We start from the raw sequence: 18,274 nt of genomic DNA, 5'->3' as shown, positions 1-18,274 counted from the left end.
AAAAAAAATAGATCCTCCGATACGCTATAAGAATTAGTCGACGTCTAAGTCTCCTAAAAATAGATCCTCCAGGCTCCAATGCACGATCAGAATTAGTCGGCAATCAACATGAGTTGCGGTGTAGTGATGAAGCTGCTCTATCCTTCACTAGAGGTCTCAAATTCGAATCCTAGATATAAAGAAAATCTCGTTGGGAGCGTCACCTTCAAAATAGGTCCTCCAATGTGCGATCTGAATAAGTCGACATCTAAGTCGCCCAAAATATATCTTCCAATGCACGATTAGAATTAGTATGCATCTAAGTCGCCCAAAATAAGTTCTCTAATGCGCGATCCGAATTAATCGACGTCTAAGTCGCCCAAAATAGGTACTTCAATGCGCGATCAGAATTAGTCGGCGTTTAAGTCGGCAGTCGGCCATGAAACAATAATAATAATTATGGATTAATTGGCCCACCTAATACTCAATTATGTTTCCCACTTTTAAAAGAAAACATAATAAGAAAAAGACACTTAATAGATATCTTATCACAATCAAAACTATTAATTAGAGTACATAATCCTTCACATCAATATCAAATTAGGTTTAAACTTAATAAAATCTTAACGATTAGACAAATTGCTTTTCAGTTAAATGATTAATTGTTTAAACTATTTTTTTTTTTATAAAAAAAATGCATTTGTATTGAAAGCCAAAATGGGAATTAAAAGAGTATTTCATTACAATAAAGGTATTAATTAAGTAATGATCATCTTAAACCAGAGGTAGCAGATTCGAGTTCAGGGAATGGAGAAAATCGTACTGAGAGTATTCTCCTCAAATGAACCATGCAACACGCGATTCAGATATCGTTGGATTTCAGTGCGGATACTGAACACTGAATCAAAGACCCAAAAAAAGTAATGTTTAGTCCTTAGGTATTAGGTAATTATGTCTTTTCTTCCTTTTCCTTCGACGATTCATAGTAAAGAAAGCCTAAATTTTTTCGATTTACTAACACAAGGATCTCCTCATAACAATCTTTACTACGATAGAGATTGAAAATAAATTTATAAAGGCTTTGAATAGTGAGAATAGGCTAATCACCACACTGATATGGAATAGGTTATATCGCTGAAGACAAGAATAAGTGAATCTAATTCCGAGAAATTTCACATGCTGAGACTTACTATTTTATCGAATTCCAAGCTTGTGATTCTTCTTTCAGTGTGGGTTCAATTAGTAAATTTCGAGTTGAGTTTATGCAATCGACGATTTATAATTATTTTTATCATCCGATTAAATATATGCAATAATATTAATGTAGCTATTTAGAACAAACATGATTTCAAAACGTGAAACATATAACAAGTCGTACTACACCAGTTGTACGTGACAAATCGCGTGAGATATGCATGCATGGTACGTGTCCAATCGTGTGTAATTTGCTATGTAGAATATGTATATCTATTTATTCAATCTTTTGAAAGTTTAAATATGACAAATTAAAGTACGTATTTATGTAATTTATTATGCAATTTTTACTTATTAACACTTTAGGACTTTAATAAAGTATAGTTGAAAAAGTAGTCTTCTAGCTTGAGTACGTGCAATCATCAAAATTTAGGTAGACATTATACAAAAAGCATAGTTTAAAAAATAATAATTCAAAATAAGACTAAAAAACATATTGAAAAATGCAAGTAGGTTGACATAAGTTGAAATATTAGGAGCAAAAAGAAGTCAATATGAAAAGTTATTACCTAATAAATTAATTTTACTAAAGTTCTACTTTGACAAATGAAAAATATTTTCAAAAAGTTAGTGTGAAAGAAAAATATTCCAATATAAGTGGCATGTAAAATACTCAAACGTTCACATTTTCACATTCATTACATCAAGAAAGTACATCCTATGCTTATTCTTGAATGCATTATTTCCGACTATAAACGAAATTGCTGACGTACACTCGAATTTAAGGAAGGTCCTATTATTCATATGGACTAATTAAAATCATATTTTAGCAATTTTAGTGCCTATGTTGCACATACGTGGCACATCAGTGAATCAACACACTGAAGGTCCATGTAGACACCCGTATGTGCCACGTAGTCACTAAGGTTGCCAAAAATATGATTTTAATTAATCCAGAGGGGGAAGGGGGTAATAGGATCCTCCTAAAGTTCGGGTGTGTCGCAGCAATTTCGTTTATAGTTTAGGGTGAAAACAGTACATTTTCTCTTTATTATTTAATACATCTTATAAATCTAATCTATTTCAAATAATCAAGTAATTAAATATATTGATTCGCTCAAATTCAACTGACCAAAGTATATTAGTCAAGTAAAATTTTGACTCACGCATACGTACTGTTGTATATTATTGTCAACTTACGTAGTCATATCGACTAATAATAAGACGACTACTTTTTGTACGACGTTAAACAATGCTGGTTATTTAATTTTGTAAAAATACAATCGTGCTGATAGAAATATGGTGGGATATTATACTCATTTAATTTTACCATAAGGTGGTTATTAATGCATTCATTTAATTAAAGTAAAGTCAATTGCGTACTAAGACAAATAAATTGAGAAAAGTTACCATAAAATATAGTGTTCAGATTTAGCAGTCAAAATTTTATTTGTACTGTGTACGAATTAGTCAAATAAATTAAATAAATACTTTGTCAATTTTCTTCATAGGTGGATTATTAGGTTGTTTTAATATATGTTGACGAGTGGTTGTTGGATTCTCGAATTTTTAAAAAATAGTGTATTTTTGAAGGATTCGATACAGCTGCAACAACATTTTTAAAGAGTCCGAACAACATAGGTTCTAATGTTTATGTGTTTACATTCTAGTGGTAATTCGGTGCACTGAGTCAGCGGCGGATTCGGAATCTAAAAATCGTGAATACTCGGTATATTCAAATGCATATATTGATGTTAAGGTTCCCGTCTGAAAACTAAAGCATCCAGTTATCTTTTTTATTTATCGGGTACTTTTCTTAATCTTATATTAATTTTTGTACATTTTTTTTATATAAATGTACTTAATTTGTATCGAATTTAATGGGTGCATGAGTTCTAAAAAAATTAGCTATTAAATAAAACAAAGAGGAATTTAATAGTTATTAATCCTCTATAAAGAATTTCATAATTAATTTTTCAATCAATTCAGCTACAAATAAATAATCAGATTCGAATCTTCACAACTAATTGATTTAATAATTAAATAAGAAAAAAGATTCCTTCTTTCAATAGACAAATTCAAAATTTAATTTTGATAAATTAAATTTTTTAAAACTCATACGTATTTATTATACTTTTAAAATAATAAACTTAGAGTATATATTTATTAATATATATTTTAGTATTTTAATATAAAGAATTCAAAATACTGAATTCGGTTGAGCTAGGATTGATGAAACTAACAAAACTTTTTTTGAAACTAATAATTGTTTTTTTTTTTTTTTAAATTTCAATAACTTATATAGTTTTCCAAGATCTTCAAAACTTTTTTTTTTTTTAAAAGTGATCATTTAAAAAAAAAAAAATGGCGTGAACAAAAGTTTGAATGTGAATGTCGAAATTTAGATATATGATCACTCAATTCCCTATCACAATGTTTTTTTAGCTATTCGATATTTACCGCTAATTATTTTGACCAATTTAAATTTACGCGGGATAAGTTAAGTATTTTCTATAATTTTTGTATTATCACGACTCGAACACGTAACCTAATTAGGGCCATGCATCTTATATAAGAAGAAAAAACAGAAAATAATACATAGTAAGTATATATAGAACGAAAACCACAATATTTCAACTAAAAAGACCTAAAATTGACACATAATTATTCATCTAATCATATACTTAATTACCATTTACCAAAAGTCCAACAATTCAAAATTAGAAAAATTAATTTCAAGATGTGGAATTCAATTGGACCAATATATAACAATGTTTCTTTAATTATTTCATCATTCTGATCGAAATTTTTTTATATATATATATTTAGCTAGGAAATTTTTTCCCATTATTATTTGGGAAAATAACAGAAACATACACTTTAACTTATCATATTTACACAAATTCTCACCCCTACAAAGTAATTACAAAAAATCCAACTAATTATGTATCTTCATTAGATGTATCGAAAGCTAATTATGTATCTCGACAGACCCAAAATCAAAATAAAATAAAATATCAAAAGCTAATTAATTATGTATCTCGACAGACCCAAAATCAAAATAAATGTATCGAGAGCTAATCATGTATCTTTACAGAGGAAAAAATATATCTTCGTTGAATGTATTAAGAGCTAATTATGAATCTCGACAAATCCAAAATCAGAATTATCAGTAATTATACAAAACATCGGAATTTTCTATTATTAAGTTTCAAACTGTTGAGATTTATGTTGTTTGCCCTTGTTTTTTTTGTTTCCGATGTCCAGTACCTGTGTTGCATCGATTAATTCAAATTCAGGTCGTGTAAGTTTCATTTGAGAAGAAAGTATTTCCTAACAAGACTTTTTGTAAGAATACTATCTATCCATCACAACTCTTATTAGTGAAATTCTTTATTATTGACTTAAATTGTGACATTATGTTTTTATTATTTCCTAACAACTAGGATTAATTATTCTTTTTAGTTCATTTAATAATCTTGTTTAATATTTTTGATAGATATATCCTAACAATTATTTTCTTAAAGAAAAAAAAAATCTCAACAAACACAAGAGAGTCAAGATAGTTAATTATTTGGAATAATATATTTTCCAATAGCATCTTTGAATTTGTAATCTAACCATATTCTTAGTTGGAAGATATGATTAAGTTATCTAATTATCAATTTAAATATCAAATAATTTGACAATAACAATTGACATGTTCTCGGTCGAGTTCGTTGCACTGGGCTTGTCTAGTGTTATTTATCTCTCTCGTATAGTTTGTTTTTTATTACGTTGTAATTAACATGGTTCGCCTAATTATGCGCGTTTGAAAGATAGAGCTCGACTAACGCAGGATCGTCTTTGGGTGGCGTTTACAACAGAACAAAATTTGTTTTAATACCTAGCTTTCGACGAGACCTATGATTAAGAGTACCGAGATCCCAATCATTCCACCGTAATTCATAATTGATTTTTAGTTATATATCCTCCAATTCTTGGAACAATTTTTATTTTCTAGATTATCATAGACCAAAGTAACCTTTAATTATATATGAATTAATAATTATAATTATATATTCTGTTTATTTTAATTAGCAATATATATGTTCGTCTAATTGTGCTAGGATTACTTCTACTCTTCTAAGTTTGCATTTTGTCAATGATTAATTTTTTTGTATAATTTTTGTTTTTTTAGTTAGCTATTTAATTTTTAAAGATGTGATAGGGGAAGCTTGTAATTTAATTTCCACTTAAAATACGACTTAATTTATAAAAATTAGTAGGAAATGCTCTTGATGATTATTTGACTTTCTTAATTTATATATATATATATATATATATATATATATATATATATATATATATATATATAATTTGTCAATTTCCCATATATAAACTCAAGTTATAATTTGACATTTGAGAAAGTTCATATAGTAACGTGACATCTTTATCAGTTAGGTATAATTATTTCTTTAAAGAAAATAATACGGGATGCCTTGTGCACTGACCGACATATTAGTTCAATATTTTTAATATCGAAAAACAACATTTTAGCTAAATTAATGAAATTTAACATGCACGATGATATTACTAAGCAATTCTATCCACCATAAATTATGAGTAAAATGATTTTTTGAAATATAGTCCATAAAAGATCAAACAACATAAAAGGCAAATAAAACTCACATAACATATCGAGAAATAATATTATCCAGCTTGTAATATCGCGATGCAATTGATATAAAATCAATAAAATAAAGTTTAGAAAAGAGGTGTACACTTTTGTATTAACATCCAAAACATAAAAATGTTTAATGAGGCTTTTTATGTAATTTGTCCCCCCCATAAACATATTTCTCCTTTTATTTTTATAGTCCATAAATTATATCGTAACCAACTCTAACATCTAAACTTTCTATAGCCAAATGAAAAGAAAGAGCTTAATTTTGCTCCCCTTTGAAAAATTAATCACAACAGATATCACTACTAAAAATACGTGAATTTTAACTGTCGACAAACTTTCGTAAAAAATATCATAGTTCCAACGAAATGTTCATAAAAATTCACATTTTTTCAGCAGTGTCTCCCCAAAATGCGTTGAGGCGCAGCAATTGACTGGACATCTAGTTGCTCAAACTTCCAACACTTGTGACCAATCTTGGGAAATGGTGGTGTTGTTCATGTCACTAATATCATCATCATTGAGTAAATAATCCAAAGTGCTACTAAAATCATCATTTGTCCAATTAATTTCCATGTTGAAATCACTTTGCCAATTATCAAAATTTGGCAAAAATTTCAAGTCTTCAAGGATCATATTGGATGATTGTGAGGAAAATGAAGATGTTGATGAAGTTGTTGATTCATAAGGGATTAAAATTTCAGTTGGTGGAATTAAAGGGACTTTTTGACGATCCCAATTTGTCTCAGACTGAGGCATAACTACTGTTGTTGTTGTTGTCGTCGTCTTGATATGTCTTGGACATGTTCCAACGTTCTTATTTTCTTGACGATCCAAATTTGTCTCAGACGAAGGCATAGCTACTGTTGTTGTTGTTGCTATTGTTGTCGTCTTGATATTTTTTGGACATATCCCAGTGTTCTCGTTCCCTTGACGATTCAAATCTGTTTGAGACGGAGGCGTAATTAATATTTGTTTTTCTTGTTGAATGATTGGTTGATCATATGTTGGTTGGTCACTAGTAATTGGCTTGTGAGTGATTGGATCAATCCCCATTTTCTTGAGCTTCTTCTTAATATGTGTATTCCAGTGATTCTTGATTTCATTATCAGTTCTTCCCGGCAGATGAGACGCGATCTTAGACCATCTGAAAATAATTTAAACAGGCAAATGAGCACGTATAAAATAAGAATTTAACTTTTATATATCAATCTCGTACTAAGATTCTTGCAAGGTATATCGATGTAAATTAACATGTTATAGCAAGGTAATGCACGTATTAGGGTAAATAACAACCTATATAACATTCTCTTTGAGCACGATCCTTTCTCAAACTCCACGTAAATGAAAAATACTTTATACATCAAATTATTATTTTTTTTCACTAACCTTTTTCCCAATTGTAATTAATGAGTAACCAAAAAGAAAATTAATTATAAAAAAAATATGAAAGTGAAAGAAAATATAAAGTGGGGAATGGGTGTCCAAAATTGAGTTGAAGTTGTTGTCTCCCACTTTCAACTATCATTTGAAAGTGCTTTATATAAGCTCCACATGTAACAAATATCGAGGCGAATACAGAATTTAAACGTTGCAATTTTACTAAAAATATATATATATATATATTTGTAACTATTTATTTACACACGCACACATACATATCTAGTTCAACACAAAAAAAAAAATTAGATTATGATAATCCGACGGACCTATGACCATTAAACATGTAAAACTGGGAGGCAAGTTATATCAGGAAAGTCAATTGACATTACTTCGTCAGAAAATGACACTCATAAATAAGTCAATTTGAATTCTGTTAGTAAAAAATACTGACTCCGACACTATACGAATAAAAAAAATTACCTATTGCCAAGTTGAGCATGAAGATCAATAACCATTTTTTCTTCATATTCTGATAAAAGTCCCCTTTTTACATCTGGTCTTAGATAATTTGTCCATCTCAATCTACAACTCTTTCCACATCTCAATAAACCTACACCAAATATGAAAACCACCATAATTATTATTAAAAAAAAAATCACCAAAATTAATTATAAAGTAATATATAAATAAATTAAAACAAGATTCCAAGAATCATAGTATATCAAAGTCAATAAATTTAATATAAGTCATTTCAAATTTAATTTTTTTATTTTAAAAAACAATTTTATCAAACAAAATCATATGGTTTCTCCCATGTTTGGATTTCTTTATGAGAATTGGACCAATGGGGTTGGTACAATCATTGAAATTCACAACCCCTTTACTCTGAATTCCTTTTTATAAAAAAAATTATACTGTTTAAATAAAAACACAAAAAAATATTCTCTTTTTGTCGTATATAAACTGTTGAATTCTTCTGACATAACAAAAGATTCTAATACAGAAAATTTTTGACTTTTTCGATACATTGAAATTAACAACCCTTTTACTCTAAATTCCTTTTATCGAAAAATTATACTGTATAAATAGAACAAAAAAGAGTATTCTCTTTTGTCGTATATAAACTGTTGAATTCTTCTAACATAACGAAAGATTCTAATATAGAAAATTTCTGTCTTTTTCGATACATTGGAATTAACAACCCTTTTACTCTAAATTCCTTTTATCAAAAAATAATACTGTTTAAATAGAACAAAAAAGAGTATTCTCTTTTGTCGTATATAAACTGTTGAATTCTTCTGACATAACGAAAGATTCTAATACAAAAAATTTCTGACTCTTTCGATATAAATTTCTGACTCTGACACTGCTCTGTTACAAGTAAAAGAATAAAAACCTGCAAGTTTTGGGAGAGATCTCCAACAACATTGGCCATTGTTAAGGATGAAATTAATGAGTTTCTTGTCTTCTTCACTTGACCATGGACCTTTTTTCACACCATTTTTGTCACAACAAGGTTGTCTTCCCATGTTTTTCAACAAAAAAAATATATATATATATAAAACTTTGGTATAAAATTTTTAACCTATAGTTTTATAAATGATTATATTTTTGAGAGAGAAATAATAAAGAGCTGTTTGTAGAAGGAGAAATGAAAAGAGAAGAGAGGTTGTTATAGAAAAATATTAAGACTAGCACCAAAGGCCACCTACATATATATAAAGCAAGAAAAGTAACCCCTAATATTTTTTTTTTGGTAAAATATTTATGAGTTATAAATGTTTATTGTTTAGAATAGAAATTTAGTTATGGTTATCTAGATTCTAATAAGAAATTATGGAGTATTTATGAGGTAGTTTAATAAATTAATCTATTATGGTAAGTTAAATTACTACTACTTACTATCATGATTATGATGTTTTTGTTTTTTGGTAAAATGTTTATGAGGTTACTTATAAATGTCTATTGTTTTTAATAGAAATTTATTTATGATTATCTAAATTTTTATAAGCAATTATGGAGTTGATTTCAGCAGAATTTAGTATATTTGATGATGAATGTATAAAATTCTGAACGTTATCAGACCAACTGACTATATTTGTACATATCTAATAACTTTTTTAATGAGTGACTAATAGTGACAATATTTTTCAAATTCTCTTCGATTTTTTTTAATTTTTTTTTTTTTGCTTTTTTAGAAATTATTTGATCTATTTACTTAAAAATTATTTAGACTTTCTCGACACGTGTCGATTGTTCATTGCTTACCTTTCGAAAGCTCCACCTCAACATATCCTTTCCTCTCATTACTTTAGCCTTCGGTTTGAAGAAATAGTTTTTTAAAAAATAATTTTTGTGTACATAAAATGTAAGATAATATTTAAAATATTCTTAATTGAAGATAGTATATAAAATATCTAAATACTTAAGTCGCTTATTAGGTAATTACGAATAACTTTATGAAATTTTTACGCAAATAATCAACTGAATTCACTATTTACTTTTCTTAGTCGATATACATAGATTATACACAATTATAAACATATACTTTAGTATATGATATGAAAAATATATTAAGTTAATATAAACCTTAAATCCTATTGCCATTGAGTTCTCATAAAAATTAATATTTTTATTCCTTTTCATTTTTACCTTATTGATGAAGTTGAAAGAAACTGCAAACTTAACTTTATTTCTTGAAGTAAAATTCATCATAAAAGGTAAAATTGAATATATTATTATTTCTTTCCTTAGACATAAATTCAGGAGATATAAAATATTAATAAAATTAAGACTTTTTAAAATATGTATATACAAGAATGATGTACATAATTTATACTCCAAAGTTGGACCCACATTATGACGTAACAACAACAATAATAACACATTGAATGTAATTCTATAAATAAGGTCTGCAAAGATAAAGCGTACGCAGATTTCACCTCTTTCTTTATGAGATAGACCCTCGACTTAACGGGAAAAAAATTCAAAGCTGGTAATAAAAAAATATATAACAAAATAGCACGATACACTTTCTTCTGTTGGTCAAAATTTGTGAATTATACCTTTTTCCACCAAATTCATAAAATACTAATTTAGAATTGAAGATTAATAATAGTAGTAAAAAATACCCAACTTTTGGATATAGAAATTAATTCTTATTTTATACAAATTTTATTCTACAAGTAGGTACTAATTAAAAATATTGTAGACAACCAAATGTTGTTGAATAAATTAAACTACTTTCATAGTGCAAGAAGAAGGATTAAATTAACTTACAAAATTATGATTTGTCCAATTCATTTCAATTTTTTAAATTAGTGATTTGCCTACTTATTAGTTCAATCAATTTTGACCTCTCAAATTCATTCATTAAAAAGGGATTAAAGTGATTGAGTTTTAAATGTTACACGTGTAACTCCATAGTATTTCTTATTAAACTTAACACTATAAAATATATACTCCCTCACTCGTCCAAATTGGGATGACACAGCTATTAAGAAAAATAATAAATAACATGACTAATTTACCATAGTACCCCTATTAAATGATGTTTATATTTTAATTTACAGAAAAAGTAATTAATGCAAAGGGTAAAATATGGGGAAAAAAATTGTCTTGTCATGATAAGTAAAAAAAGACAAGTAAAATGGGACACCAGATTAGGAAATTTGAGACGGATAAAATGGGACGGAGGGAGTATTAAAAAATCATATTTTTATATGCCAAACCTAATGGATGTTTTCTTTTTTTATCTACTAATTAACTGCTTTGAGTTAACATAGAACAGAATTAGTTAAAGACCTTGTATTTTTATTGTTCTTTTGCTGAAAATAATATGAATTACTATATTAATTAAGACAAATTAGGTAAGTTAAACAGCTTCATTAGTCACCTCCATCACCAAATTTGTTTGATTTTATTACTCTCTCTTCCATATGTAATGGTGATCACACTGATGACACGTAGCATGCTCAGACTTAGTGAAATCGATAAGCAAATATCTCATCGTCTTGGAGATTTCTTGGGAGGAATACATAGTATATTCAGATCTAGTGGAATTGATATAGACAAATATTTCATTTTTCTTGAGACCCTTTTGGATGATGACGCACATAGCATGCTCAGATTTTATGGGATCGACAAATATTTCATCTTTCCGGAAACCTTTTAGGACGATGACGAGTAGCATGCTCAGAGCTAGTAAAATCGATAAGCAAATATCTCATCTTCCTGGAATTTCTTGGGAGGAATACGTAGTATGTTCAGATCTAGTGGAATCGATAAAAACAAATATTTTATTTTTTTGAAGACCCTTTGGGATGATGATACACATAGCATGCTCAGATTTTATTGGATCGACAAATATTTCATCTTTCCGGAGACCTCTTAGGACGATGACACGTAGCATGCTCAGATCTAGTGGAATTGATAAGCAAATATCTCATCTTCCTGGAATTTCTTGGGAAGAATACGCAGTATATTCAGATCTAGTGAAATCGATAAAAACAAATATTTAATTTTTTTTGGAGACCCTTTGGGATGATGATACACATAGCATGCTCAGATTTTATTTGATCGACAAATATTTCATCTTCCTGGAGACCTCTTAGGACGACGACACGTAGCATGCTCAGATCTAGTGAAATCGATTAAAACAAATATTTAATTTTTTTGGAGACCCTTTGGGAAGATGATAAATATAGCATGCTCAAATTTTATTGGATCGACAACTATTTCATCTTCCTGGAGACCTCTTAGGACGATAACATGTAGTATGCTCAGATCTAGTGGAATCAATAAAGACAAATATTTCAACTTTGAATATTGTCTGTTTTAGGCCTAAAATGTAAGACATGATCTAGTAAAGTCCAAACAACAGACTTTGGATCTGGGCTTAAGGCCCACAAAAAAATTTGGACATCTCTTTTAGATATGGGCCCATGCTAGATGGCCCAACTATTTATTATGTGACCTTACGTAGGGCGAAGTGCATAAATACCCGCTTATGAGACTTGTCATTTAATTTATATCCAGCGTTAAAATTTTCCGCTTTAGTCACAACTTCAGACATACGCAATTGAAGTTTGGAAATTTACATCTAACTTCGGATATTTTTATCTGAAGTGTCACACTGTGAAGGTCAAATATCGAATATTCTGGCTTGAAGTTTTGAATGGCTTGCCGAGACCAATTTCATAAGGCCATACTTCAAACATAAGACTCGTAATGTATAATTATACTATGTATCATTCTAAACCTCACTTGTGTGATTATTGTTGTTCGTAAATTCCGACCCCTACAAAATAACATGGGATATACATCCTTTGTTTTTCAGCCCAACAAATCCATATGGACCATCACTAATTCAAAGTCCAAGCCCAAACTTTCACAAATTAAAGCCCAATCCAAATTTCAAACTCAAGACCACAATAATTACCATAGGGATCTCCACATATAATCATCACTTACATCATCTTTCAATAATACCAAAATGATAATAAACCTTACAGAACCCTCTAGACCTTCTAGATTTATTTTTTTCTAGAAAAATCATTAAATCTCCATATCTCTTTATATATAAATTAAACAACTCTCCTCCAAAATTTCACAACAAATAAATAAAAATTAGAAAAAGGGAAAAAATTATGTCTATTTTTGGTGATCCATTTAGAAGATTTTTATTGAGTCCAACAATTTATAGAACATCATATGGTTCTAATGCTCTTCTTGATTGGATTGAATCTCCTAATGCTCACATTTTCAAAATTAATGTTCCAGGTTTAATTCTCTTTACTTTCATTTTCTTATTTTTCGTAATCACAGGCGAATTTAGAATTTAAAAGTTAAATTTAACAAAATATTAAAAGGAATAGTTATCATTACTTATTTTGATCCATTGTGTATATACTTTCTCTTGATTTCCGTGCCATCCGTGGCAAAGTCAGAAATTTAGTTATGTATCATTTAAATATGTGTAAATAGAATTAAAGAACGTTATCATGACCAATTGTGATAAATAGATGTTGTGTTTTATATATATATATATATATATATATTTAATTCGATGAAATTGTTTGATTTTTATTGATGTTTGTTCATAGATTTTATCATTCTATGCAAGCAAAAACTAAATAATTAATGAAAGATGTGTTAAAATCTTGAATTTTTTGCCATTTATATTAAGTAAATAAAATGCATTTGAATATAAATATATTGCAAGGTTTATATAATCGATTTTAACTTTTTTGAAATTTGGGATAGAGGAATAATTAAAGTTGCGAGTTCAGCTGAATTCAGTAATCTTGTATCAAAACCATGTAATATATATATATATATATACGCACACTAGCATCTCTTTTTACAAAATTATGTGCAAATATTAAAAGTTGGAACCTAGTACTAATTTACATAAGGAGTGAGTTTAATGGCATACGAAACACATAAAGTTTAAATTCTGAATCCACACGCACTCAAGGTCGAGGTATAATAGGAGTTGGATTACATACAAGGTTTTCTCTTTAAGATATTTTCGGAGGTTTAGCGGAAACAGACTCTCTACTTCACTATAAGGTAGTGGTATGGACTGTGTATATTTACATTTCCGAGGCCCCACTTTGTGGGAATATACTGAGTATGTCGTTGTTGTGGTTGTTGATGTTGATGATGTTTATGCAAAGTTTTGGAATGAATTTGACGGAGACATTAACCTCTCTACTTCATTCTAAGGTAGTGGTATGGATCGTGTATATTTACCTTCCCTTGTACTCACTTTGTGAGAATATATTGCGTATGTTCTTGTTATGGTTGTGGTTGTTGATGATGTTTATGCGAAGTTTTGGAATGAATTTGACGGAAACAACCTCTCCACTTCGTTTTAAGGTAGTGGTATGGACTGCGTGCATTTACCTTTCCAAACTCGCTTTGTGGGAATATATTGAGTATGTTGTTGTTGTTGTGGTTGTTGATGATGTTTATGCGAAGTTTGGGAATGAATTTGTCGGAAACAACCTCTCTACTTCATTCTAAGGTAGTCGTATGGACTGCGTACATTCACCCTCCCCAGACCCCAGTTTGTGTTGTTGTTGTTGTTGTTGTGATTGTTGATGATGTTTATGCAAAGTTTTGAAATAAATTTGATGGAAACAACCTCTGTACTTCATTCTAAGTTAGTGATGTGGACTGCGTACGTTTATCCTCCCCAACTCACTTTGTCAGAATATACTGGGTATGTTATCGTTGTTGATGTTGATGATGTTTATGCAAAGTTTTGGAATGAACTTGACAGGGTACAGCAAGGAGGACATAAAGGTGCAAGTTGAAGATGGCAATGTGTTGGTGGTGAAGGCGGAGGATCGAGGTGGCAAGAAGGACGAATACCACGGTAAGGACAAGGAGATAGTGTGGCACGTGGCGGAGAGAAGCGGAGGAGGAAAAGGCGGCGGGGATTTCTCGAGGGAAATCGAGTTGCCGGAAGATGTGAAGGTTGATCAAATCAAAGCTCAAGTTGAGAATGGTGTTCTTACTATTGTTGTACCAAAAGATGCAACTCCAAAACCATCTAAAGTTAGGAACATAAATATCACTAGCAAGCTATAAAATCTTTTCCGGATCTCGCACGCAGCAGCAAGAACTTTAGTGCACCGAGCTGTCCTTTTGGTTTTTGGAATAGTAAAAGTTAAGGATAGTTTGTTTATGTTGTCACAAAAAATGTGGGATTGGATGGATGTAACAAAAGTACTTGTAGAATAAATTTAAGTGTTTGTATCTGAAACTTTATTACCTGTGCGGATTCTTCTCTGTGTTGGATTCTTCAGAAATACACTAATTTTGGCGAATCTGACACGCACTTATTGACATTTTTGACGAATTCGAACAACATAGTAATCTCAACTAGAGTTCTCTTATTGCCCAGCTGCCACATACCTTCTTCACTCACGCACACACAGAACTAGAGCTGTTGGGGTTCTAGTTTTAATGTATTTTTGTCATCCTTTTAACTGACGTGACGTCTTTTGCCAACTTTTTTAGCTAACGTAGTACCTTTGACGTGTAGTTTATGTAATAAAGGTGTCACGTCATCACAATAGGGTGATAAAAATACGATAAAATTGAGTTCAGGAGGGTAATAGGACCCCTGCGAAGTTGGAGTGTTGTAGCGACTTTAACCATAGTTCGAGGGGATATTGGATGTTTATCTGTATTTTTTTTTTTTAAGGGGTATGTTTAGGTTGAGAATATCACTTATTTTAAAATCGAGAGAGGATAATTTTACAAAGAATAAATACATACGTTTAGCACGTAGCCACTTTTATTTACTTATGGATATTTAATTTATGCACATTAAGTTTTATTTAAATGTTTAAGCACCTTTCTTAATTCTTAAGTATAGACAAAAGATTCTTTTAATTGTCCATGTGTTCACATAGTCAAAGAAGAAGGCTTTATTAGTTAGTTAATTAAACAAATTTGAATGCAAAGGTTGGTGCTTTGCATTTTTCTTCATCTAACTAAAGAATTAAATACCCATAGCCACCACCAATCAGTGGCGGAGCCAGAATATTTATTAAGGGGTTTAAAATTGAAAAAAGTAAGTACACGAACTAGCCAAAAGGGATTCAACATCAATTATATATACATAAAAAATAATTGTTACCACATATAAATAACATAATTTTCCATTGAAGGGGTTCAGACGAACCTCTAACTACAAGGTGACTCCGCCACTGCCACCAACATGGAGTCCATCCTTAATCAGAGATCTCGAGTTCGAGCCTGGGATATGGAGTGCTACCCCCATAATGAGCCCTGCAACGCATGATCCGAATTAATCGAGGTTTAAATGCGGATACCAAACACTGGGTGGAAAGAAAAAAATACCCATAGCCTTGTTCCTAAATTTTTTGATAAGAAGAAGGCTTATGGATTCAAATTTGTTTATCCAATGGATACAAGATACATATGATCATAAGGCATATCAAATACTTATAGAAAATATACAAGACATTAAATATATATACATTTACTAATTTAATTTAAACCTTAGATGCAAATGATAGTCTTTTTCAAACTTTAACTGCGAATTATCTAGAAATGTTTTCTACGTAACATAACATAACACGTAAATAAAGGCAAACAATATAAATTTCGATATTTTTAAGCTTAATTACAGAAAATTTTAATATTCAGCATAATTACTGAAAATCTCAATTTTGAGTATGTTAGATACATAATTAACTTCCAATACATCCAAGTGAGATACGTTTTCTCCTTTGTAAAGATATATAATTAGTTTTGGATACGTTTTTTTAGATTTTGAGTCTGTCGAAATACATAATACATCCAATGAAGATACATTACATAATTAGCTTCTGATAATTTTTTTTCGATTTTGTCTCTGTAGAGATATATAATTAACTCCCAATACATCCAATGAAAATATATAATTAGTTTAATTTTTTGTAATTACTTTGTAAGGGTGAGGATTTGTGTAAATATGATAAATTAAGGTGTATATATATGCTATTTTTTCAGGATTAATTGGAAAACTTACAATATGGGCTTTAATCAACCCGGCCCAAAACAAATCTTCAGCCCAAACCCAATTTCTCCATATTTCCTATTTATACCTTTCTTCTCAATTAATCAATCACTTTTTTCAACTTCACAAATCTCCAAATTCCCCCAAAAAATCCCCATAATTTCAAATCCCTAATTTTACAAATTCACAAAATCATCAATCAATGGCATTAGAATGGGTAGTACTCGGCTACGCTGCAGGTGCAGAAGCAATCATGCTCCTTCTCTTAACTATTCCGGGTCTTAACCCGCTTCGTAACGGGTTAATCACTGTGACCCGGAATCTACTCAAACCGTTTCTCTCAATTATCCCCTTTTGTCTCTTTTTACTTATGGATATTTACTGGAAGTACGAGACCCGACCCGTTTGTGAATCGCCCGAATCTTGTTCCCCATCGGAGCATCTACGTCATCAGAAATCGATCATGAAATCTCAGCGTAACGCGCTGTTGATCGCTTGTGCGATTGTGTTTTACTGGCTGTTGTATTCGGTTACTGGACTGGTTGTGAAAGTGGAGCAGTTGAACAAGCGCGTGGAGAAATTGAAGCAGCAGGATTGAGGAATTGGAAGATTTTGGATCGGGTCGGGTCGGATTGACCCGGTTTTTCTGGCATTCGTATGGTATGGATGTTTAGTGAACTGGGTCTTTTTAATCTTTAATTAATAATGTTGTATGAGTTTTTCGTGAACTGATTAATGAATTAGCTTGTGTTGCTTTTCGGGTTTTCGGATAATTTATATTAGTTAACATTTGTTTTGATGTGATTTTGAACTGCTGGATGCTGGAGTTTGATCGTATTGAAGGATATGTTAAATTTTGTTACTTTCAGCTGAGGGTTTATCAGAAAGTTGTATTTTGTTACTTTGAGCTAAGGATCTATTGGAAACGGTCTCTCTACCTTCACAAGGTAGGGGTAAGGTAAACCCTGTGGGATTATACCGGGTATGATGTTAATGGGCTATGCGTCTTATGTTTTGTTACATTGAGCTGAGGATCTATTGGAAACGGTCTCTCTACCTTCACAAGGTAGGGGAAAGGCAAACCCCGTGGGATTATACCGGGTATGTTGTTAATGGACTATGCGTCTTATGTTTTGTTACATTGAGGTGGGGGTCTATTGGAGCTAGTCTCTCTACCTTCACAAGGTAGGGTTAAGGCTGTGTACAGTGACACGCCACCCTTCCCCGGACCCCGTGGGATTATATGGGGTATGTTGTTAATGGGCAATGCGTCTTATTTGTTACTTTGAGCTGAGGGTCTATTGAAATCAGTCTCTCTACCTTCACAAGGTTGGAGGTAGCGCTGTTTGCATGGCACGCACATCAGACCCCACTTGTGGGGTTACACTAGGTATATTATTGTTGTTGCATCTTATATTTTTATGCATTCTTCATTTTTTTAGGTGTTATACCCATCTTTGGGAACTTAGGATTGTTTGGTAGCTAGTTAGAATTATGTAGATATTAGTTAT

General features: G+C 30.5%; 3 protein-coding genes across 3 annotated transcripts; 2 read left to right on the top strand and 1 right to left on the bottom strand.

The window, feature by feature from the left end:
* Positions 1 to 5,979: 5,979 nt before the first annotated feature.
* On the bottom strand, positions 5,980 to 8,901 carry LOC107872269 (transcription factor MYB20). The gene is made up of 3 exons (XM_016719028.2): positions 8,619 to 8,901; positions 7,703 to 7,832; positions 5,980 to 6,986 (listed from the first exon to the last, which is right to left on the bottom strand). Exons 1-3 carry the CDS (start codon positions 8,749 to 8,751, stop codon positions 6,290 to 6,292), a joined length of 960 nt encoding a protein of 319 aa, XP_016574514.2. The 5' UTR covers positions 8,752 to 8,901; the 3' UTR covers positions 5,980 to 6,289.
* Positions 8,902 to 12,713: 3,812 nt separating this feature from the next.
* LOC107870139 (15.7 kDa heat shock protein, peroxisomal) lies at positions 12,714 to 14,996 on the top strand. Its single transcript, XM_016716569.2, has 2 exons — positions 12,714 to 13,003; positions 14,511 to 14,996. The coding sequence occupies exons 1-2, from the start codon at positions 12,871 to 12,873 to the stop codon at positions 14,819 to 14,821; spliced, it is 444 nt and encodes a 147-aa protein (XP_016572055.1). The 5' UTR covers positions 12,714 to 12,870; the 3' UTR covers positions 14,822 to 14,996.
* A 1,809-nt stretch (positions 14,997 to 16,805) lies between these two features.
* On the top strand, positions 16,806 to 17,631 carry LOC107870138. Its single transcript, XM_016716568.2, has one exon. It carries the CDS (start codon positions 16,966 to 16,968, stop codon positions 17,359 to 17,361), a length of 396 nt encoding a protein of 131 aa, XP_016572054.1. The 5' UTR covers positions 16,806 to 16,965; the 3' UTR covers positions 17,362 to 17,631.
* The last annotated feature ends 643 nt before the right edge of the window (positions 17,632 to 18,274 follow it).

This window comes from Capsicum annuum, chromosome 5, assembly GCF_002878395.1.
Source record: "Capsicum annuum cultivar UCD-10X-F1 chromosome 5, UCD10Xv1.1, whole genome shotgun sequence".
NCBI classification, from domain to species: domain Eukaryota; kingdom Viridiplantae; phylum Streptophyta; class Magnoliopsida; order Solanales; family Solanaceae; genus Capsicum; species Capsicum annuum.
Note: the sequence above shows the minus strand (reverse complement) of the source record. Positions and strands in the feature narration are given on the sequence as shown.